This window comes from Aulonocara sp. 'chitande type north' Nkhata Bay, linkage group LG12 (assembly GCF_057382095.1).
Source record: "Aulonocara sp. 'chitande type north' Nkhata Bay isolate Kocher_YH1m ecotype deep benthic linkage group LG12, A_spYH_male_GT1.1, whole genome shotgun sequence".
Taxonomy (NCBI): domain Eukaryota; kingdom Metazoa; phylum Chordata; class Actinopteri; order Cichliformes; family Cichlidae; genus Aulonocara; species Aulonocara sp. 'chitande type north' Nkhata Bay.
In genome coordinates this window covers 8,483,499-8,508,996 of record NC_141355.1, presented here as the reverse complement: position 1 = coordinate 8,508,996, position 25,498 = coordinate 8,483,499, and the positions used below count along the sequence as shown (strand labels likewise).

Here is a 25,498-nt window from a genome sequence, read left to right as displayed (position 1 = left end):
GCACCCCTATTTATAGATTTTTATGGCCTGGCATGTGACATCATGGTGGCCTGGCATGTGACATCATGGTAGCCTGTCTTTGTTCTGTCATTTAAGCCCCACCCCCCTGGTTACTGTTGCTATTGTAACTATTATATTATGAATGCTGGTAGCTAGCATTCCACACACACACATACACTTTTTGCCAAGGTTCCAGCTGCAGTCACCAAGACATGTAAATGTATTTAGTAACCCTCTGGGGTCCAGAGTATAATTGGCCGTTTTTGACTACTTTAGATTTTACCTCTATATTTCACCTTTAAAAAAATCTTCTTCTTTTTTTTTTTGGCACAACCTCAAATATCTGAAATTTGAGTTAATTTTTCATTTATACTATATTTGCACAATAGATCTAAATTCAGACAAAAAAAATTCAAAATCCGAGTAGAAAATACTTGTCATTTTTACTGTAAAAGCCACAAACATGTTTAAGGAATTGTTTTCATAACTTGAAATGCGAATAGAAGTTGTACATTTGTAAAAATTATGCACAAGTTTTGCAAACAACTTTATGTTCAGTATAATATATGCAGGTTTTCTTCCTGAATACTATCGTTGTTTATATTTACTGCGGGAAGAAACGGTTTTTATAAGGAAAAACACTAGAAAGCACTCAGTCCCCCTCCCAACTCCCCCAGCCTTTCCTATTGGTGAAAAAATATACCATGTGGACCAATCAAAAAATGATAGGGCAACATAGCATTTAGTTGTTTACGAAGGCGGGCAGGTGTATACATATAGTTTGAGTCTGACGGCTCTTTGTTTGCTTCTCATCTGTAAACTCTGCATACTCTCTCATGTGATTCAGTTTGTTTTGAAAAGTCTCAACAGGATCTTGAGCTTTATTGTGAAAGGTTTACGTGGAAAACAAACAAGCGTACAGCGGAACCACGCGATGGTTTTACCGTCATTGTTGCTAACGAAAACACGTAAAAACAGGCACTTGCCCGCCCATAGTGTGGTTATATTAAATATAAGAGAAAGAGAGAACTTTAAGAAATTAATATAGCCACTAAGGTGACCGTCAAAACGATGAAAAATACTGCTGTAAACAGTTTATTTTACGACATCACGAAACAAACGATAGCGTAATAGGAAACGATAGACATTTTTATATTGTCATTTGATATATATCGTTATATCGAACAGCCCTAACATACACTCTTATATTTGTACATATATTTATTCTTATAATTCTCAGATTTACCCATTCGTATATTTTGCTTGTTCTTATGTTATTGTATTTTGCACACCTCTGTTGCACACACATAAGAATTTCGCTCACATGTGCTGTACCAGTGTACCTGCACATGTTATGTGATACGGGAAATCTCCAATTTTTTTTTATTTTGTTTTTTTTGAGATTAAATAATATACCATTGTAAAGACGACACAAGAGTTCCAGAGGCTCTTCTGGGAGCCAGAGTCGACCAGAAAACGTTTCCCCGAGCTTGAGTCCTCTATGAAGAGCAGCCTTTCCTTATCGGCAGCGGTCACAGCCGCTACAGAGCGCTGGCAGGCTTGTTTCCCTGGGCCTTAAAACTGCAAAGGCGGCACGGTGCTGTCACGCTGATGGTAAAAACACAGGCCTTTAACACAGTGCCGCTGTGCCACTTTATTTTTTAACAAAACACTACGCTTTATGTATAAAGAACTGCCTATTCTACTACTTATTGAAGAAAAAGAATCCACAAAAGATTATTTTTACTTTCTTTTATTTGTTCCAGATAAATTATAAATTATTTTTTAAAAAGCAATGAAATGCATCAGATGTCTCCCATGCTTTCTTTTCTGCTGTAATTTTTTTTTTTTGAACATAAATTGGTCTATTGAAAATAAAATGTAGTAAGAACCACTACATTTTTTCAATAGGCCAATTTATGTTTAAGAAAACCCCAACAATCAAATGATCTCATCTGAGCAAGCACTGGGCGACGGTGGGAAGGAAAAACTCCTTTGTCTTAAAAAGAAGAAACCTTCGACAGAACCAGGCTCAGATGGTGCGGCTTCTGTCAAGACCGGTTGGGGGTTAGGTAGTTAAAAAACTACTCTAACGGTACAGCACTACAGCTTTTTGGTGGAAATGGGTGGAAGGATGGGTGTTACACCTCGTTTCATTGGAGGTCTTACAGGTGGTCGGGGTGTAGATTCAGCTTTTTTACAAATAGGTGGCAGAGGGACAGGACTAGGTCGTGGAATTATAACTAGTTGGGTGGGAATAGGTTGTCTGTGAAGGTTCTCAGTCATGGGAATAGGTTGCTTTCCACTTCTGGATATAGGTGGAACACACATCCTACGAAAAGGTGGTAGGTTGTCGGTCGAGAAAGTTTCCTTTTTCGTTGGTTGTGTGACTTGAGGAGCGGGTGTCAACTTTGTCTTTTTCGGTCTAATGGGTGGCAGTGGAGTCCGCTGTAACTGTTGTTCGTCAGATGCATCTTCCCTGCCTACGTAAATGTATTTATGTTCCTCAAAAAGGGCAATGTCTTTTTCAACTTGACTCATTGCCTCTTCGAGAAACATTTTGTAATTGTATTTTTTGTGCTGTGAAGGGGAGATAGTAAAAGGGAGGGATTGATATTCAAAGTTTAGCTCATTAAACCTCCTCTTTAGGCCCTGGAGAATGTTTTGTTTCTCCTGTTCGGCCAGTGGTTTAACTGTTTCCTGTTGTTTTGTTAACCAGGCATCATTGTCCTGCTTAGCCTTTTCTTTCTCTGCCTTTCTTCTACGCAGGTAGCCTGGAACGATTCTGTAATCGTTTTTCTGTAAATAAAAGGGGACAAGTCCAGATTTCTCAAGGAGCTGCTTGTCCCCTTTGCGTGTATCCACACAAGCAGGTTGAGCCATGACTTTCTTCATGCCTGTGTGTTCTGGTTTTTTCCTGAATGTGTGTTCAGGTTTTTCGCCTTCTGGCCTCTGTGGGCACATTTCGCGATGAGATGGCGCCTTAACTGTTCTTGGCACCATGGTCCTGTGTTCATTTTTATATTTATTTTCTAATACAATTGCTTCCCTGTATTTAGAAATATACATTTTAGGTTTGGGTGGAGGAAGAGTACTCTACTTTGGGAGAAGGTTATAAGCGCTTTCATCTGAAAACACAATTCAATCGCTAGCTTAAAATCACCAATCTTAAACACTATTCAAAGCTCAGTCTCCCATTTAGCAAAACTCTAAACACAAAACACACTTAGCAGTGTGGTGCACCTGTTGTCGTGTGAAGGCTGTGTGCAGTAGTGATGTCTCCTGTGTGTCGAAGCTTTGAAGCGTGTGTCGGGTAATCTCGTGGTAGTTTTGTAAAGCGCGTATCGAGGCTTGCTTTGATTACGTATGCAGTGATGTTCGAGGCCTCGCGGGCAGTCCGTACCACGTGACTGATTCAGGAACTGGCTCGCCGGTTTGCACCAGATTCTAAATAAATTGGGCAGCAAAACACAGCTGATTCCCCGTCACATTGTGTTGTGGAATTGGATTACGTCCCAGTTACATACTTACTTGAACATTTCTCCTTCGATGGAACCAGCAAGGAAGAGAATATTTGTCTGACAACATTTAATCTCATCTCTCCTAATAAAGTATGCACACAGTAATAAATATCACAAATGATAAGTACCATAATATAAATCAACAACACCACAGATCTTATAATCTGATTTCTGTCTTTTAGTTTATTACAGTTTTTTCTGAATGCCTAAGCACATTTTTTGTAACTATTGGCTAATTTTGCAAAACTCTTCACACAAATAAGAAAACCTGTCACCCAATCATCAAAACATTGTAGTTCTCTTGCAAAAGCAAACACAGCTAGATTAACTCTTCACACCTTCGTAAAAATGGTGTTTCCGTATCAAACAGTACACACAAGCCATCATCTACTAAGCACACAATGCGCCAACTGCACACTGATGGTATGAATACAAAACACATCTGGCTTTTGCTTTCTCTGTGCACAAGGTAGGCTATGTCAGTTTGAGCTCATACTTCTGTCATAGATCCATAAGCATAGAGGGATCCAAACTTCAAGTACTGGTGTACTTGAAACACATCAAAACAAACACAAGTGTTCATTTCCAAGTATAGGATTATTTGCAATCGCCATAATGACTATATGGGTTACTTGGTCTGCAGTGAACATGCTTCCTCTGCCCCCAGCATCTGGTCATCTAGCAATTCTGTAAAGTAACAATTTCAGTATTTTTACATCAATGGTATTGGTGTGTTTCTCATTGGCATATGGCAGTGCTACAAATCTTTGTGCGAAGTGACTGTACTAACCGATTCTCATTTCAAGATGTCCTTATGGTACTTGCTACAGTGTAGCGGCTCGAGTTAGGCTGGACCCGTTGGCCAGCTACACTGAAAAAAATATGTTGTTGGATTTACTTAATTCAATGGTGGACATTTGTTGCACACAGATGTTTTGCTTTGGCAGCAACTTAAACAATTGAGTTAAATTAACACAATTTATTCATGTTCAATAAACCTGTGCAATTTGTGTTGATAAAATGTGACTTAAACATGTTTTGATGAAGTAATTTGAGCTCTTGGAATATTTTAATCCTTCACAATTTTTTCACTTTATCCCAACACCATTCAATAACTTTTACCCAATACTACTTGGTCACTTAAATACTACATGTTATCTTCAAATTACATTTTGCTATTATATTCTAGTATCAAATACACAATTTTCAAATGGAGGCCTTATAACAGATTGTATTGTTCTCTTCCAAGATGGTTGCTGGCATCCACCAGTAACCTTTAAAAACAAAATGTCTAATTTCACTGCATTGACAGTAGGTAAAGAATTAAACTGACATTACTCCTCCACTGAATCTATATAAATCAACAGTTAAATAATGTCAGTTCTTCCGTGTTCTCTGGAATCAATCACAGCAAAGAAATTAGACTGTTTCTTTTGAAAAATGTTACAGGACAATACAAAACATTCTATTTAAGGCCTCTGACGTCAAGATTCAGTTAAACAACAATTATAACTAAACAATTTGAGGTAATGTTAGTTTCCATTAACATTAAATTAGGTTACTGAATTGGCAAACACCTTCCTATTAACACTACCCATTTTACCCCAATAACTAAAGAAATTAGCACTTGCAGGTCAAAACCTTTATTCAAGAGACGCAAAAATAACATTGATACAGTGACTGTCAAAAATTACAGCACTGATCATACTGTGACATCTTGGTTCAAAACAGCACACTTAGAAATATTCAACGTTCTTTACTTCAACTGAATGAAACTGAAAATACCATTTCACACGACCCATATGGGATATTTAGACTGTATAACTGTTCACGCTACATCTCTTCACTAGTAAAAGAAAGAAAAAATACAAACAGAAATTGAAAAATGCTGCCAAACAGACAAACAGAGAACTTGTACAGAGCAAAAGGAAAAACAAACAACAACAACAAAAACAGCTCGTCCTCATGGCAGTTGCAGAGTATATAAAAATGAACCCTGCGATCCGTTCCTGGAATTGAGCTTCAAAAATGCAGCAGAACAAGTGTGAGATTTAAATGTCCTCTCACCTAGAGCTGGTCACCTCACATGCATAACAGTGAGCTTCGTTACAGGAGCAGTTTTGTCTTAGTTGTGAGCTTTTCTTGAGAGCTGAGTTGCATCCAACTCCATTACCACCCTTTGAATCACCTCAAAAGTGTAGCAGAGTTGTGATGGGTAACTCATGTTGAAGGAATAAAAAAGGTCCAAACAGCATGGCTACTGCAAAGGTCACGTTATCCAGATCTTGAAGAACTACTATACCCTCGATGATGATGCCAACATCAGAAAAGTCATTGCCTGGTGCATCCTCTGGAGACAGATGTTCATTGTGGTTTTCTCAATCTGTGCAGTGGCCTCAGTCAAGTCCTGGTTAAACACAAAACATTTCTTTAAGATTCCTTTTTAAACTCATCTCTTTTGAATCTACCAGTTCTAATGTTAGAGTAATTTAAACCAATGCAAGCAACATAGTAAATAGCTATAGCCAAAGAGTGGCCTGCCATGCTGCCATTCATGGTCTAACAGAGTTTCTAAGAGAGGGTGAAAAACATAATAATTTCAAATGCTTTACATTAGTTTTTCTTAGAAAGACCGGCCCATCAGAAATCCAGGTTATGTCACTCAGAAGATGTTAGAATTTAGACTTTCAGCCCCACAATTTGGTTAGCTGTTGGTCAGTTGGTCTTTTTTTTTTTCAAACAAAAGCTAATGTAAATATTGGGGGGATTTTCCTTTGTTCACTAGAATGACAAATTTAAAGTTTTTTCACACTGATGTGACCCCTAATACAGGGGTGGGGCCTCAAGGGCCGGCGGCCGAGTTCACTACCAGGCCTCATGTGAACTTCAAATTATTAAAGAGGACTACTGGTCCTAACCAGTCCAATGAGGATCAAGTGGATAACTAAATGCATTTTTAAATGTTGCAAAGCCACAATCTACTCATAAAACACTCACCATGAACTCCTGCACCAAGATGTTGCAATTGTCTTTCACACAGATGCGGAGCACTTTGATGAGACTCCCTTCGAGCATTAACGTCATCCTAAAGTATTATAACAAAGAAAACAGAGATTTGTGAACTTTTCAGTAGCACAGAAGAAAATGATCCCAGACAAAAACTCTTGACTTTTTAAACCAGTCAACATGCAACACCAGCATCTACAAAGCAATAGCAAAAGTTCCTGTTTGACATCAACTTTATGGATATATAGTTTCCAGAACATATATTTTTAAAAAAAGATAATTTTTTCTCAGTGGGCCAGTAAATGCATGACAAAAAAGAATGGCATCCTTTCAGTGGAATCAGTACTCACAGGTAATAGTTGACTGTTTCAATGGATGCAGCATAAAAATCTTTTACTGACCTAATGCAATACATATACACTTTGTAGTTAAAGAATTTTAAAGTTCTTACTGTCATCATGGCAGCTACATCCTTTAGCTTTGTGCACTGTTCCCCCGATCACTTTGCAAACACTTTCAGCAGACTGTCAGAGAGAAACTCAGCTCCGTCAGAAACCTTGACTGTAAAGGCATGGTTGGGATGCACTGGAATGCTGCATTTCATCTAAAATAACATTTTGAAATTTTGAAATAACAGCAGGCACTGTGCTTGGTTAATCAGTAATGTTTTGTTGAATAAAAACTGTGTTTCCAGATCTTATGGGATTAAAAAAATCCAAAGATGTTTGTTTCTGATTTGCAACCCAAGAACCCACAAGTTACAACCTCATTTTAGTTCAAGTGTGCATTAATGTGAGTCCAGTAATCACCTTTCTGACAATACATACAGGTATAAGTTAAACCTATGGCAGATTTTGGATTTCTCAGTTGTTTTAATAGGGTGGTCTATTTGTGTATGCATGCACCTAATAATTATACAAAACCTATTATAATTAAGTTACAGAAACCTTAAGCGAAAATAGAATATACTTTCTTACCATAACACCTTGAACCCACAATCCATCAGCTGACTCCTGGTGAAATGCAGAATAGAGGTCATCTCTCAATGTGCATCAAAAAAAACAAAAACAAAAACAAAAGGACAGCAGGTGAGGGCAGGAGGGGTAGGGATGTAAGCTAGCATAATGCCGCTGATGATATTAGCTAAAGCTGTTCAATGTCCAAAATCTCACTAACACCACAGTGCAGTAAATACACAATGTAACTGAAGAGTCAGTTGACAAATCTATTCACACAGAAAACCAAATTATGTTATGAGTGCCTCGTAATTAGGTTTAATGTGATATTACGGCTCTTGTGCCAAAGACAAATTCAAATGAAAAAGCGCCAATTCTTTGATAACAGATAAAACAGCAAATAAGCTAACGGCTCTTTTTTAGCATGTTACATGGCGACACTCTAGACGTTTAACTACATTTGGCTGAAATATGGTAAATATTAATTCAAAAAATCAAGACATACCAAAAACGTAGAGTTGGCTGCTCGACTTAACTGAGATGGATGCCTTTTTTGAACCACGATCCAAAGCCCGCGAGATGAAATCACGCGTGGTTTCACGAGATTTAACGTTGCTATCTTATTGACTTACTTCACCTGAACATGATATGAACAATTTAATACACCCTTTCTGCATATCATGTAGTTTTTACACTATATAGTTACATTTATCTTTAAAACATGAGGTAATTGTGTTAAATACATGCAAGATGCTTACATAAATCCAAGAGATGGCCAGTCCCTTTTTTTCAGTGTACCCTCAGGGTCATTCCACGGTTGATTACATGGTTGATTACATGGTCCACTATTGTCATCAGCAATTCTATTTCTTACTCTTCCTACCCTTCCTCTCCCCCCTCCTCATCTTCCTCTTGCTCCTCCTTGTCCTTGTCGTCCTCTTCATCCTACTTCTTCACCTCCACGTCCTCTTCCTCGGCCTCCTCTACTTCTCACTCTTTCTGCTCCCTCCATTGTACTCTGCACACACAGCTTACCTGTATTATAGTGCTTAGGCTGATTGCAAAGTGAACTAATTATCTAAAAAAGTTTTCACATGTGAAAGTGTGCCAGACAGTTGGCAAATTAGTGTTAATGATAGCCATACATGTGTATACTTTTGCTAGGAGTGTGTTGGAAATTTGGTAATTGAGTGTTGTGCAGTGAATTGTGCCTACCGTTTTGCAAAGTGTGTGTTACAAAATTGCAAACTGAGTGCAAAGCAGTTTATGTGCTTTTAGTTTTGCAAACTCAGTGAGTGGTTTTGCTATAAGTCTGAATAGTTTTAGAGATTGTGCTACAGGAATCACAGTTAGGGTTTAAGCATTCAGAAAAAACTGTAGTTTTTGAACGCTCAAAATAAGCGTCACACTTGCGGAAGCCGATATACCCGCCGAAACGCCGTGCATTTATTGAGACTTTCAACCCCAGGTAGGCTAATTATCAATCTTCGGATCCACATTATGTCAGCAGCTCCACCGTGAACTATGTTAAAAACAAACACCGCTCACGCCTCACAGATGACAGCTTACAGTCCTGCGTAAAGATGAAAGTGACTTCATACAGCTCCGATTTGCAGACGCTGTGCGCAGAGATTCAGGAGCAGAAGTCCCATTGTAAACATATCACGGCAGACCCAACGATGTTTCCATGAACACGCTTTACAGCTTCTCTTTATTGACCACTTTTCACACACGGTTGCTGTATGCATACAGCCGGTGTTAAAGCTCACAGCCCGACACATACCAACACAACAGCATAGAGAGCACAGACGTTAAGGCGCCGAGGCGTGATCGCGGGTGCCGCTCAGGTGCGTCCGCCTCCCCTGCAGCGGCGCTGCAGACCACGCCCCGCCACACACATTAACCAGGTAAAATACATATTGTCAGGGTTCCTGGGTCGGTGACCCAGTGTTTTCAGTTTTGTTCATGTTCATATATATATATATAGCATATAGTAAACAATGAATCTGTAAACGACAGCTGTTGACATTTTTTAAAAATGAATGAAAAAGCATATTTAAATAATCAACATACATGATTTAAATATAAACACACACGTGACAAGAGACAGAACGTGTAGAAGATATATGCAGAAAGAGCTTTCAGTGGTCAGCTGATAACATGATATCTAAAAAATACATAGCTCATTTTCCTGTCTGTTAGTTGGACATGCTAACCTGTTAACAAGCTCCTATATTCACCCATACAGTTTGTAGATCATTTTGCTAAAATAGGTAAAATCTCCACTCTTTCAGGGCACTAATAGGCTAAAGGCATATTACAAAAGGTCATTCATGTATTCACAGATTCTCTGTAGTTATTCTGCTGCTCATTCACCTGTAAAAACCACACCAATCATTATTTCAACAGCCTTTTTATTTTGGAACAAAAGCATTTGACGATATGACTTACAGGACGTTACCAAATTCATGAAGCTATATTTGTGAGTTTATTTATCAATATCAGTTTAATGTAAACAGACTGATGTAGTAATAGACAGTAAAATGTTGGTGCGTGTGTAATATATGAGCGTTTATGTTTCTCTACATGGGTAAAAGTACTCCATGTCGCCCTCTGGTGGTAGCAACCAACTATGAAAAGAATGGATGTTGGATCTTAACTAAATGATAAAAAGTTTTATTACTTTGTATTACTTTCTTTAGTTTGGTAAAATTTACAGTTTTAATCCCGTAAGAAAATAAATCACTATCATAGAGAGGGATATTAGTAATTCGTTTGTTAATAACACTTTGTTTGTGTTTGCTAATGTTTCGACAGGAAAATGGTTTTCTACAAAGTTGTTTCATGTACAGAGTAACACACACACACACACACACACACACGTATGACTTTGCCGGTTTCAGCTGAAACAATTTCAGTGTTTCAAACCATGTTCCAGGATTTTTCCTTCACCATTTATGAGGTTTCAAGAAGAAGATAAACGACAGATATGAATGTTTGAAAAAGTTATAGATGAAAAGATGAAAAATACTCAAAGGATAAATTCAATTGGTTTATTGTTTTATGAATAAGTTGAAAAAGAAAAAGTTAAACAAGTAAATAATGAAACAAGGTAAAATGAAGTAAGAACAAAACGTTAACAAGTAAATAATGAAACAAGGTAAAATGAAGTAAGAACAAAACGTTAACAAGTAAATAATGAAACAAGGTAAAATGAAGTAAGAACAAAACGTTAAGTAAATAATGAAACAAGGTAGAGGAGAGAAAACCCCAACAATCCCCTCTGAGCACGCACTAGGCGACAGTGGGGAGGAAAAACTGCCTTTAAACGGGCAGAAACCTCCGGCAGAACCAGGCTCAGGAGGGGACAGTCAACTGCCGGGACTGGTTGGGGAGGTGAACAGAGGTGGAGCAAGACGAGGCTACACCTGCTGAGGAAGCAGTAGAGTTCCTCCTCCAGGGCCAGCGGAAGCGTTTGTTCTTCTTTTTCATGCAGTTTTCTACAAGAGCTTTTTTTTCCAGGATGAGGGTTCTCAACTCATCGATGGTTTCTTTGTTTTGTTTCTCAAGCTTCTTGCACGTTTTCTCCACCTCTTCCAACGTTGCTTGTTTTTCTTCAAGCTTTTCCCTGAGCTCTTTGGATGTTTCCTCCTGCATTATCTTGTCCTTGTGCATGTCTGCGTTTCTTTGTTGTACTTCTTTGTACATGTCTTGTAGCTCCTCATTTCTTTTGTGGATATCTTGGAGCGTACGCTGCAGGTCGTCATGTATGTTGTCTTGTTCTTGCTTTTGCGCCTGCATTTCAGTGTGTTTGCGCTTCAAGTTGTTGTATTCCAACAATATCCCCTTAGTGAGCTCGGAGTTGTTTCTCGCCATTTGCTCCATCCTTTTCTGCATGTGCGAGCATTGTTTGTTCAGTTTTTCTTTTTCCCCTTCTAGTTGCTTTTTCTCGTGAAGAAGGTCTTTATTTTGGCGCAGAGTATCATCCACCTTCTCTTTCAGCATTCTGTATTTTTCCTCCGTGACTTTGAGTTTGTGCTCCATGTCTCTTTGCTTTTTCTCCTGTTCTTCCTTCTGTTGGAGGATTTCTTCATTTTTTTTTCACAGCTTCATCGAAGTTTGTTTGGAGCAGCCGATTCATTTGGTCCATATATTGGAGATCCCATTCTGTCTTCTCAACAGTAGCTTTGCTGTCTTTAAGCTGGTTGGACATCTCCTTTAGTTCCACGCTCTTTTGCTTGTTTTCCTTAATTAGGAAGACAATCTGCTCTCGGGCTTGTCCAAACTTGATTCCCCAACCCTCATTAATAATATTTATGTCGGGCTGGCGTTTTTGTCTTTCTTCCAGGTTCTTATTTTGCGCTTCCATCTGTCTACACTTCTCCTCCAGTTGAAGTTTCTCTTCTTCAATCTGTTGAATTTTATTCTGGAGATGGTAGTTTTCCTTCTTACTGTCATGTAATGCCCTTTGGACGGCTAAGAGGTCATTTGGGGAAATTGGCCGGCCACGACAGGAAGGAGAAGCGGCGTAATCTTTTTGCCTTGGTTGGTGTCTTGTTGGATACATGTTGAAGGTTGTACACGACAACTCTGAAAAGGTTTCCAAAAGTTTCTGTGGTGAACGTGTGAAGGCTGCAAACACAAATGCTGCGAAGACACGAACTAAAAAACTGCTGTGTGTCACCCCTGTTTAAGGAAAAACTTCAAAGGATCGTGTAGTGACATCATAACTCCGTGAGCCAATGAGATTGTCATGTGACATTTTGGAATGGGGATATTTTTTTTTAAACCGTTTTCAAATTTAACTTAATATTTGACTGTTTCTTAACTGACCTGTTTAGCTGATTAAGAAATGAATTGAAACGAGCATCACTAACGTTATATAACAGACAACAGAAAAAAAACATTTTTTTTCTAAGTAATAGAGGTATAATACATTTTTTAAATTTTTTTTTTAAATTATCCTACTTTTTATAAGAGGGAACATTATTTAAAGAATATGTATTTAATTGGAAATCTCTCTATTCGTCTAAAGGCTATAACAAGAAAGGTGAGCTTCCTGCTCAAAAATGAAATGACCAAAATAAATGGAGCATTTCTCTGCAATTACAAACTCTGTGTAAACAATCTTGGTTTCAAAATAAGGCTAATGCTGGTGAGATGTCATCACAGGTGTAAATATTACTGCAGATGTTACTATGTCAAAGTTTCACAACTGTCTTATGTTTATTTATGTAGGCAAGACCTACTTTTCACTTTTTTGCTTTGCTATATGTTCTTGAGTGTATTAGTTTGCCAGCAGCACGAACATGTACTAGTGTCAATAATAATAGTACGGTGGATTAGAAAACCTGCTCACAAGTTGAATAAACACCCAGGATTGTTTCATCATTTTCATTCAAAACCAATATTTGAGTCAAAATGAGAAAGTTGTTTGTGCTGTCTGATGAAGAAGAAGCAAAATAAAGTGCAGTTTTGATGTAGATGATGTTGTATACAAACTAGAAGAGGAAGATAGTAGGATCTCTGTATCATGCTTTGTCACTTTGTACCATGTAATTCTTTCTATTTCCACCAGGGGGTGTTTTCAGAAGTGGTAGGTGGTAAAAGAAGAGGTCAGCAGGAAGATGGCGAAGAGCGACCAAAGACCAAGAAAAAGAGGCAGTCAGGCAAAGATGAAGAGTATTATATCCCTTACAGACCTAAAGACTTTGACTCTGAGAGAGGGTGAGGCATTAAACTGTTGCATCTGTTTCTTTAAAGAATGTGAATGGCTTTGTGTTTTATGCTGTTTTGTCCTGTGTTATGCGTCGACAGGTTGAGTCTCGCTGGAGAGGGCAGTGCTTTTGAACAGCAGGCCTCTTCAGCTGTCCTTGATCTCATGGGAGATGAAGGCGATCGCCTTAACCAGCAGAAGAAAATGATGAAATGGTACAAATTTCCCTATGTTTGACTCAGTATCCACCAAATGGTCATTTCAAACTATAATTTAAAGTCTTTTTTCCCCCTTCTTTTTTTAGGGACCGTAAGAGGAAGCGTTTTGTGAGAGAAACGGGAAAAGAAGACCAGAAGAAGAAGATCAAAACAGACAGCGGTCAGGTTATCAGTAACAAGAAGAACAGGAAGAACTTGTATCCTTCCAACAAAAATATTATATTTTTTATATCGTCATTTGATATATATCGTTATATCGAACAGCCCTAACATACACTCTTATATTTGTACATATATTTATTCTTATAATTCTCAGATTTACCCATTCGTATAATATACGAATGGGTAATATGTAGAAGATATATTATATCTTCTACACGTTCTGTCTCTTGTCACGTGTGTGTTTATATTTAAATCATGTATGTTGATTATTTAAATATGCTTTTTCATTCATTTTTAAAAAATGTCAACAGCTGTCGTTTACAGATTCATTGTTTACTATATGCTATATATATATATGAACATGAACAAAACTGAAAACACTGGGTCACCGACCCAGGAACCCTGAAAATATGTATTTTACCTGGTTAATGTGTGTGGCGGGGCGTGGTCTGCAGCGCCGCTGCAGGGGAGGCGGACGCACCTGAGCGGCACCCGCGATCACGCCTCGGCGCCTTAACGTCTGTGCTCTCTATGCTGTTGTGTTGGTATGTGTCGGGCTGTGAGCTTTAACACCGGCTGTATGCATACAGCAACCGTGTGTGAAAAGTGGTCAATAAAGAGAAGCTGTAAAGCGTGTTCATGGAAACATCGTTGGGTCTGCCGTGATATGTTTACAATGGGACTTCTGCTCCTGAATCTCTGCGCACAGCGTCTGCAAATCGGGGCTGTATGAAGTCACTTTCATCTTTACGCAGGACTGTAAGCTGTCATCTGTGAGGCGTGAGCGGTGTTTGTTTTTAACATAGTTCACGGTGGAGCTGCTGACATAATGTGGATCCGAAGATTGATAATTAGCCTACCTGGGGTTGAAAGTCTCGATAAATGCACGGCGTTTCGGCGGGTATATCGGCTTCCGCAAGTGTGACGCTTATTTTGAGCGTTCAAAAACTAATAGAATATAATTTTATATTTATATTTCATTTCAATATCACAGTAATCTTCCAATTTAGAACCACAAGTTAAAAAAGAACTAACATAAATAAAATACACTTCAGCTAATTACTTAAAAAAATAATTTATTTTCCCAAACCACGCAGAGCCGCACTAAAAGGACTAAAGAGCCGCAGGTTGCTGACCCCTGCACTAACCTATTCAGCTGCTTGTGAATGCAAATATCTAATCAGCCAATCACATGCCAGAAAAAAAAAGGGTGATTTAAGTGACTTTGAAGGCAGCATTGCTGTTGGTGACAGATGGGCTGTTTTACGTTTTTCAGACACTCCTGATCTTCTCAAATTTTCTCAGGAATTTACAGAGAACAGTCCAAACTGAAAAGCGAAATAAACATTTCCCTGGGTAAAAATGCCTTGTTGATTGCAGAAGTCAGAGGGGCGTGGCCATGCTGAAGGCAAGAGGAATTCTAAGCCAGTTTCTCAACCCAGCCCATCTGATATCAGTAACCACAACACATTCAAAGTCAATTAAAAGTCGCCTTTCTTGCCCGTTCCGATGCTCGCTTTCAACTTTGAAATGAGACCACTTGGACAACAGTAATGATAAATAATTGCAAATAGAGCACGTTTACAGAATTTAATGTCATTTTTATAGAGCACCTCTTATTTTAAGAAAAGATGGGCGAGACGATTTTTGAAACTAACTGCAAATTAAGCACACAATATTTAATATCTGTATTTTACCATTTTGATAAGACATATTTCAGTACTCCAAAACACTTTTATTATACTGCCAACATGCTTACAAGTAGTAAATCCAGGTTAGTGGATCATAATTAAACATAACTCTGTGGCAAACGCAGAGTTCAGCAGGCCATCAAGGAAGAAGTGACGTGCATTTCTGCAGTGTAAAGATTCACAAATGATTTTCTCCTTAATCTACAGTCACACAAAGCGCCAGGAAAATCTTTGGTGATGTTCTCAGATGATTCTGACGCTTATCACCCAGTTCCTCCTGATGTCCTCCACACCATCAACCCTCTGTCCTCCTCACAGTTTCTTCCTCAGCTTGCCTTTCTTATGGCCACCCCTTCCAAAACCTGACTTTTTAACTTCTCCGAGCCACTTTTTGTTCTTGGAGCGGAGCTTCCTCATCCCCCCGCCCTGCAGGAACTGGTGCTTCTGCTTTTTCTTGCGCTGCTTCATGATCTGATCCTTTGTTTTCAGCTCCGAGCGTGCTTTGTGGTCACCGGAGCTCTGTACGTTTGGACCTCGTCGGCCACGGCCACGACACAACAAAGAGGTTGGAGGTGTTGGGTCTAAACTCAGACCCCGCTGTATCCAAGACTTATTCCCATGAAAGAAAAACAAGGCAACAGTGTTCGATCGATTTCTTGCGCAAGGGAGGCCCCCTCATCTGTGTCCAGCACGACAATGAACCCCGATGATGGCCTCCTCTCGCTGCCTTTTATTGACAAACTTCAAACAATAGTTTACAAAACACCTCCCCCTGCAACCCCCTTTGGTTACAAAGACAAGGCACTGTATGTAAGTGTGTGTGTGTGGGTGTTATGTGAGAATGTGTGTGTGTGTGTGTGTGTGTGTGTGTGTGTGTGTGTGTGTGTGTGTGTGTTGATCAAAGGGTCATAAAACCTAAAAGCAGGAACAACATCCTTGGTCATAAAGAGGGTAGTCTTCCCCCACACCCAATGTATGGTTTACCAAAGATAACACAGTGAAACCATACAAAGGGTAGGAAGCTCTACCAAACATCAAACAGATCTTCAAAAGGACGTTCCTGTGATAAAACACTTCAACCTCCCACCCAGAACCTCGAGAATCTGGGGATGGGAGGAAAGAAAGAATTCCTTTCACAGAGTTAAAACAATGGACAAATGGTAAATATAAAAATGACAAATGTTTAACTATTTAATCTAACAGGAGGTTATAGCTCGCAAGGCTGGAAGAGGGACTTGAAGTATTTACCTTTAGAGTTGAGTTAAAACATGGTGGCTGATGTTCTATATTTAACAGGCAGACATGTTTGTGCTATTCATTTTGATGCCTTCCTACCGCTTGCTGGCTTCCTGCCTCCTCCGCCTGTTTCTCCATCTGATCCAGATCCTGTATCATCAATCTTGTATTTTTTCCTTCACTCCTCATAACTGACATGTCAGAGCGACATGTTGTCAAGTGATACAACATCTTCACAGTACAGCTTAATATTGTCATAGGAGTAGAGAAGAGGGTCATTGAGAGCAGCACACAGAGAAGCTTTTTGTTGGAAGGATACAAGTTCTTCCTGTTCTTCTTGTTACTGATAACCTGACCGCTGTCTGTTTTGATCTTCTTCTTCTGGTCTTCTTTTCCCGTTTCTCTCACAAAACGCTTCCTCTTACGGTCCCTAAAAAAAGAAGGGGGAAAAAAGACTTTAAATTATAGTTTGAAATGACCATTTGGTGGATACTGAGTCAAACATAGGGAAATTTGTACCATTTCATCATTTTCTTCTGCTGGTTAAGGCGATCGCCTTCATCTCCCATGAGATCAAGGACAGCTGAAGAGGCCTGCTGTTCAAAAGCACTGCCCTCTCCACCGAGACTCAACCTGTCGACGCATAACACAGGACAAAACAGCATAAAACACAAAGCCATTCACATTTTTTAAAGAAACAGATGCAACAGTTTAATGCCTCACCCTCTCTCAGAGTCAAAGTCTTTAGGTCTGTAAGGGATATAATACTCTTCATCTTTGCCTGACTGCCTCTTTTTCTTGGTCTTTGGTCGCTCTTCGCCATCTTCCTGCTGACCTCTTCTTTTACCACCTACCACTTCTGAAAACACCCCCTGGTGGAAATAGAAAGAATTACATGGTACAAAGTGACAAAGCATGATACAGAGATCCTACTATCTTCCTCTTCTAGTTTGTATACAACATCATCTACATCAAAACTGCACTTTATTTTGCTTCTTCTTCATCAGACAGCACAAACAACTTTCTCATTTTGACTCAAATATTGGTTTTGAATGAAAATGATGAAACAATCCTGGGTGTTTATTCAACTTGTGAGCAGGTTTTCTAATCCACCGTACTATTATTATTGACACTAGTACATGTTCGTGCTGCTGGCAAACTAATACACTCAAGAACATATAGCAAAGCAAAAAAGTGAAAAGTAGGTCTTGCCTACATAAATAAACATAAGACAGTTGTGAAACTTTGACATAGTAACATCTGCAGTAATATTTACACCTGTGATGACATCTCACCAGCATTAGCCTTATTTTGAAACCAAGATTGTTTACACAGAGTTTGTAATTGCAGAGAAATGCTCCATTTATTTTGGTCATTTCATTTTTGAGCAGGAAGCTCACCTTTCTTGTTATAGCCTTTAGACGAATAGAGAGATTTCCAATTAAATACATATTCTTTAAATAATGTTCCCTCTTATAAAAAGTAGGATAATTTAAAAAAAAAATTTAAAAAATGTATTATACCTCTATTACTTAGAAAAAAAAATGTTTTTTTTCTGTTGTCTGTTATATAACGTTAGTGATGCTCGTTTCAATTCATTTCTTAATCAGCTAAACAGGTCAGTTAAGAAACAGTCAAATATTAAGTTAAATTTGAAAACGGTTTAAAAAAAAATATCCCCATTCCAAAATGTCACATGACAATCTCATTGGCTCACGGAGTTATGATGTCACTACACGATCCTTTGAAGTTTTTCCTTAAACAGGGGTGACACACAGCAGTTTTTTAGTTCGTGTCTTCGCAGCATTTGTGTTTGCAGCCTTCACACGTTCACCACAGAAACTTTTGGAAACCTTTTCAGAGTTGTCGTGTACAACCTTCAACATGTATCCAACAAGACACCAACCAAGGCAAAAAGATTACGCCGCTTCTCCTTCCTGTCGTGGCCGGCCAATTTCCCCAAATGACCTCTTAGCCGTCCAAAGGGCATTACATGACAGTAAGAAGGAAAACTACCATCTCCAGAATAAAATTCAACAGATTGAAGAAGAGAAACTTCAACTGGAGGAGAAGTGTAGACAGATGGAAGCGCAAAATAAGAACCTGGAAGAAAGACAAAAACGCCAGCCCGACATAAATATTATTAATGAGGGTTGGGGAATCAAGTTTGGACAAGCCCGAGAGCAGATTGTCTTCCTAATTAAGGAAAACAAGCAAAAGAGCGTGGAACTAAAGGAGATGTCCAACCAGCTTAAAGACAGCAAAGCTACTGTTGAGAAGACAGAATGGGATCTCCAATATATGGACCAAATGAATCGGCTGCTCCAAACAAACTTCGATGAAGCTGTGAAAAAAAATGAAGAAATCCTCCAACAGAAGGAAGAACAGGAGAAAAAGCAAAGAGACATGGAGCACAAACTCAAAGTCACGGAGGAAAAATACAGAATGCTGAAAGAGAAGGTGGATGATACTCTGCGCCAAAATAAAGACCTTCTTCACGAGAAAAAGCAACTAGAAGGGGAAAAAGAAAAACTGAACAAACAATGCTCGCACATGCAGAAAAGGATGGAGCAAATGGCGAGAAACAACTCCGAGCTCACTAAGGGGATATTGTTGGAATACAACAACTTGAAGCGCAAACACACTGAAATGCAGGCGCAAAAGCAAGAACAAGACAACATACATGACGACCTGCAGCGTACGCTCCAAGATATCCACAAAAGAAATGAGGAGCTACAAGACATGTACAAAGAAGTACAACAAAGAAACGCAGACATGCACAAGGACAAGATAATGCAGGAGGAAACATCCAAAGAGCTCAGGGAAAAGCTTGAAGAAAAACAAGCAACGTTGGAAGAGGTGGAGAAAACGTGCAAGAAGCTTGAGAAACAAAACAAAGAAACCATCGATGAGTTGAGAACCCTCATCCTGGAAAAAAAAGCTCTTGTAGAAAACTGCATGAAAAAGAAGAACAAACGCTTCCGCTGGCCCTGGAGGAGGAACTCTACTGCTTCCTCAGCAGGTGTAGCCTCGTCTTGCTCCACCTCTGTTCACCTCCCCAACCAGTCCCGGCAGTTGACTGTCCCCTCCTGAGCCTGGTTCTGCCGGAGGTTTCTGCCCGTTTAAAGGCAGTTTTTCCTCCCCACTGTCGCCTAGTGCGTGCTCAGAGGGGATTGTTGGGGTTTTCTCTCCTCTACCTTGTTTCATTATTTACTTAACTTCATTGTTCTTACTTCATTTTACCTTGTTTCATTATTTACTTGTTAACGTTTTGTTCTTACTTCATTTTACCTTGTTTCATTATTTACTTGTTAACGTTTTGTTCTTACTTCATTTTACCTTGTTTCATTATTTACTTGTTAACGTTTTGTTCTTACTTCATTTTACCTTGTTTCATTATTTACTTGTTGACGTTTTGTTCTTACTTCATTTTACCTTGTTTCATTATTTACTTGTTAACGTTTTGTTCTTACTTCATTTTACCTTGTTTCATTATTTACTTGTTAACGTTTTGTTCTTACTTCATTTTACCTTGTTTCATTATTTACTTGTTAACGTTTTGTTCTTACTTCATTTTACCTTGTTTCATTATTTACTTGTTGACGTTTTGTTCTTACTTCATTTTACCTTGTTTCATTATTTACTTGTTTAACTTTTTCTTTTTCAACTTATTCATAAAACAATAAACCAATTGAATTTATCCTTTGAGTATTTTTCATCTTTTCATCTATAACTTTTTCAAACATTCATATCTGTCGTTTATCTTCTTCTTGAAACCTCATAAATGGTGAAGGAAAAATCCTGGAACATGGTTTGAAACACTGAAATTGTTTCAGCTGAAACCGGCAAAGTCATACGTGTGTGTGTGTGTGTGTGTGTGTGTGTGTGTGTGTGTGTGTGTGTGTGTTACTCTGTACATGAAACAACTTTGTAGAAAACCATTTTCCTGTCGAAACATTAGCAAACACAAACAAAGTGTTATTAACAAACGAATTACTAATATCCCTCTCTATGATAGTGATTTATTTTCTTACGGGATTAAAACTGTAAATTTTACCAAACTAAAGAAAGTAATACAAAGTAATAAAACTTTTTATCATTTAGTTAAGATCCAACATCCATTCTTTTCATAGTTGGTTGCTACCACCAGAGGGCGACATGGAGTACTTTTACCCATGTAGAGAAACATAAACGCTCATATATTACACACGCACCAACATTTTACTGTCTATTACTACATCAGTCTGTTTACATTAAACTGATATTGATAAATAAACTCACAAATATAGCTTCATGAATTTGGTAACGTCCTGTAAGTCATATCGTCAAATGCTTTTGTTCCAAAATAAAAAGGCTGTTGAAATAATGATTGGTGTGGTTTTTACAGGTGAATGAGCAGCAGAATAACTACAGAGAATCTGTGAATACATGAATGACCTTTTGTAATATGCCTTTAGCCTATTAGTGCCCTGAAAGAGTGGAGATTTTACCTATTTTAGCAAAATGATCTACAAACTGTATGGGTGAATATAGGAGCTTGTTAACAGGTTAGCATGTCCAACTAACAGACAGGAAAATGAGCTATGTATTTTTTAGATATCATGTTATCAGCTGACCACTGAAAGCTCTTTCTGCATATATCTTCTACACGTTCTGTCTCTTGTCACGTGTGTGTTTATATTTAAATCATGTATGTTGATTATTTAAATATGCTTTTTCATTCATTTTTAAAAAATGTCAACAGCTGTCGTTTACAGATTCATTGTTTACTATATGCTATATATATATATATGAACATGAACAAAACTGAAAACACTGGGTCACCGACCCAGGAACCCTGACAATATGTATTTTACCTGGTTAATGTGTGTGGCGGGGCGTGGTCTGCAGCGCCGCTGCAGGGGAGGCGGACGCACCTGAGCGGCACCCGCGATCACGCCTCGGCGCCTTAACGTCTGTGCTCTCTATGCTGTTGTGTTGGTATGTGTCGGGCTGTGAGCTTTAACACCGGCTGTATGCATACAGCAACCGTGTGTGAAAAGTGGTCAATAAAGAGAAGCTGTAAAGCGTGTTCATGGAAACATCGTTGGGTCTGCCGTGATATGTTTACAATGGGACTTCTGCTCCTGAATCTCTGCGCACAGCGTCTGCAAATCGGAGCTGTATGAAGTCACTTTCATCTTTACGCAGGACTGTAAGCTGTCATCTGTGAGGCGTGAGCGGTGTTTGTTTTTAACATAGTTCACGGTGGAGCTGCTGACATAATGTGGATCCGAAGATTGATAATTAGCCTACCTGGGGTTGAAAGTCTTGATAAATGCACGGCGTTTTGGCGGGTATATCGGCTTCCGCAAGTGTGACGCTTATTTTGAGCGTTCAAAAACTTATGTGTGTGCCAAGGTGTTTCTTTGGAGCGCACTCACCTAATATTCGGCACACGTCGTCACAGTTCTGGTTGATTTCATGTAACCATCGTTTTACATTGACAAAGGACTCCGCACTCGTGACGTCATATACCACTATGACCCCATGTGTTCCCCTGTAATATCTAAAGACAGAAGAAAGGGGAAACAGTCAGCTTACAGTTTGCGAAAAAGATCAATTGAATTCATTTTAATTTTATTCATATAATGCTAAATCACAACAACAGTCGCCTCAAGGCGCTTTAAATTGTGGGGTTAAGACCCTACAATAATACAGAAAAAATCCCTAACAGTCATATAACACCCTTTGAGCAAGAACTTGGTGACATTGGAAGAAACCACCAACAGAACCAGGCTCAGTGAGGGGCCTCCGTCTGCTGTGACTAGTTAGATAAAATATTTCTAATTAGCTGAACAGTTATAACGACTTCTACTTTTACTACAGAGAAATGGTAGTATAGCAGCAAGACTAGAGAACGCTAAAACTGTTGGCCGAAGAGTATGAACAACAGTATAACTGATTACCTAAAGATAAAGGATAACAGACAGGGTAAAACATGGACGTAGCTTCGGTGGCGGAAAAAAACCCTTTGACCTGCATTTTTTCTGAACACCACATTATGGTGATGGAAAGTAACCGACAAATTTAAAAATAAATCTAAAAGTAATGCCTCAATAGAAACTGTTAGACAGGATTAATGAATAAACAGCAGAGATAGTTTGGTAAAGGTAATAACAAATAAAAGGAATTATTAAAGCTAAAGTTGGCAAATAAATATGTAAAAAATAATTTGTTAAAGTTAATAGATGAAAATAAAACACACAGCAGAAATGGCTAACACACAAAACAGACTGGAAAATTTAAAAAAAAGAAAAAGAAAAAAAAAGGCCAACAGGATTGATGTGTGAAGAGTTTTTGATACCACTACACCGTGTAACAGTTTAAGTATGCTATGGCCTGACCTTCGGTATAATTTTAATTTCAAGTCATCCCTAACTTTCTGAGCGAATAACTAATGTTATCCAGCAAAGGGAAAGACACTTGAAGGGGCACAACTTAATAAATACATTCATCAGGACAGAGTGTATGACTGTGTGAAGGAAAAAGCAACAGCACCACATTTATACCGCACAGACAAATGAACTGGCTTCAAAAACAGAGGCCAGATCTGAGAGAGTGCATCCCCAGTACCAATGCACTACGCCAAACAAACACAAAGAAACTTTTGTCAGGGATTCTCTCTGTGTGTGTGTGTGTGTGTGTGTGTGTGTGTGTGTGTGTGTGTGTGTGGTGACAGTTTGGGGATACAGCTTGTTTTGATAGGGTTTGGTGGCATCAAGGATTTACATCACACTATGTTATTAATGTAAATTAACATTATTGGGCATGATTTTCAATACCATAAAAAACTATTCTTACTGGGGGGGGGTTAAATGACAATTCTACAATTCTTATGTGTGTGCAACAGAGGTGTGCAAAATACAATAACATAAGAACAAGCAAAATATACGAATGGGTAAATCTGAGAATTATAAGAATAAATATATGTACAAATATAAGAGTGTATGTTAGGGCTGTTCGATATAACGATATATATCAAATGACGATATAAAAATGTCTATCGTTTCCTATTACGCTATCGTTTGTTTCGTGATGTCGTAAAATAAACTGTTTACAGCAGTATTTTTCATCGTTTTGACGGTCACCTTAGTGGCTATATTAATTTCTTAAAGTTCTCTCTTTCTCTTATATTTAATATAACCACACTATGGGCGGGCAAGTGCCTGTTTTTACGTGTTTTCGTTAGCAACAATGACGGTAAAACCATCGCGTGGTTCCGCTGTACGCTTGTTTGTTTTCCACGTAAACCTTTCACAATAAAGCTCAAGATCCTGTTGAGACTTTTCAAAACAAACTGAATCACATGAGAGAGTATGCAGAGTTTACAGATGAGAAGCAAACAAAGAGCCGTCAGACTCAAACTATATGTATACACCTGCCCGCCTTCGTAAACAACTAAATGCTATGTTGCCCTATCATTTTTTGATTGGTCCACATGGTATATTTTTTCACCAATAGGAAAGGCTGGGGGAGTTGGGAGGGGGACTGAGTGCTTTCTAGTGTTTTTCCTTATAAAAACCGTTTCTTCCCGCAGTAAATATAAACAACGATAGTATTCAGGAAGAAAACCTGCATATATTATACTGAACATAAAGTTGTTTGCAAAACTTGTGCATAATTTTTACAAATGTACAACTTCTATTCGCATTTCAAGTTATGAAAACAATTCCTTAAACATGTTTGTGGCTTTTACAGTAAAAATGACAAGTATTTTCTACTCGGATTTTGAATTTTTTTTGTCTGAATTTAGATCTATTGTGCAAATATAGTATAAATGAAAAATTAACTCAAATTTCAGATATTTGAGGTTGTGCCAAAAAAAAAAAGAAGAAGATTTTTTTAAAGGTGAAATATAGAGGTAAAATCTAAAGTAGTCAAAAACGGCCAATTATACTCTGGACCCCAGAGGGTTACTAAATACATTTACATGTCTTGGTGACTGCAGCTGGAACCTTGGCAAAAAGTGTATGTGTGTGTGTGGAATGCTAGCTACCAGCATTCATAATATAATAGTTACAATAGCAACAGTAACCAGGGGGGTGGGGCTTAAATGACAGAACAAAGACAGGCTACCATGATGTCACATGCCAGGCCACTATGATGTCACATGCCAGGCCACCATGATGTCACATGCCAGGCCATAAAAATCTATAAATAGGGGTGCCTCGACACACAGTTGTAGAATTCCCTTGCAGGTGATTTTAAGCTAGCGATTGAATTGTGTTTTCAGATGAAAGCGCTTATAACCTTCTCCCAAAGTAGAGTACTCTTCCTCCACCCAAACCTAAAATGTATATTTCTAAATACAGGGAAGCAATTGTATTAGAAAATAAATATAAAAATGAACACAGGACCATGGTGCCAAGAACAGTTAAGGCGCCATCTCATCGCGAAATGTGCCCACAGAGGCCAGAAGGCGAAAAACCTGAACACACATTCAGGAAAAAACCAGAACACACAGGCATGAAGAAAGTCATGGCTCAACCTGCTTGTGTGGATACACGCAAAGGGGACAAGCAGCTCCTTGAGAAATCTGGACTTGTCCCCTTTTATTTACAGAAAAACGATTACAGAATCGTTCCAGGCTACCTGCGTAGAAGAAAGGCAGAGAAAGAAAAGGCTAAGCAGGACAATGATGCCTGGTTAACAAAACAACAGGAAACAGTTAAACCACTGGCCGAACAGGAGAAACAAAACATTCTCCAGGGCCTAAAGAGGAGGTTTAATGAGCTAAACTTTGAATATCAATCCCTCCCTTTTACTATCTCCCCTTCACAGCACAAAAAATACAATTACAAAATGTTTCTCGAAGAGGCAATGAGTCAAGTTGAAAAAGACATTGCCCTTTTTGAGGAACATAAATACATTTACGTAGGCAGGGAAGATGCATCTGACGAACAACAGTTACAGCGGACTCCACTGCCACCCATTAGACCGAAAAAGACAA

At 38.6% G+C, this 25,498-nt stretch overlaps 1 protein-coding gene and 1 long non-coding RNA gene across 3 annotated transcripts; both read right to left on the bottom strand.

Annotated features, from left to right (window-relative positions):
* Positions 1-5,148: 5,148 nt before the first annotated feature.
* Positions 5,149-8,266, bottom strand: LOC147316899 (uncharacterized). 2 transcript variants are annotated; one of them, XR_015131752.1, is made up of 5 exons: positions 7,989-8,266; positions 7,505-7,568; positions 6,979-7,131; positions 6,519-6,606; positions 5,149-5,928 (listed from the first exon to the last, which is right to left on the bottom strand). It is a non-coding gene; the product is annotated as an uncharacterized LOC147316899 (long non-coding RNA). The 2 variants fall into 2 exon arrangements; XR_015131751.1 differs by having other exon boundaries at positions 7,505-8,266.
* Positions 8,267-10,611: 2,345 nt separating this feature from the next.
* LOC147316898 (uncharacterized) lies at positions 10,612-11,577 on the bottom strand. Its single transcript, XM_086313441.1, has one exon. The coding sequence runs from the start codon at positions 11,525-11,527 to the stop codon at positions 10,841-10,843; it is 687 nt and encodes a 228-aa protein (XP_086169567.1). The 5' UTR covers positions 11,528-11,577; the 3' UTR covers positions 10,612-10,840.
* Positions 11,578-25,498: the final 13,921 nt, after the last annotated feature.

Bases quoted from the DNA above. Each gene is read 5' to 3' on its own strand.
- LOC147316898 (XM_086313441.1), bottom strand. From the start codon at position 11,527: ATGGAGCACAAACTCAAAGTCACGGAGGAAAAATACAGAATGCTGAAA.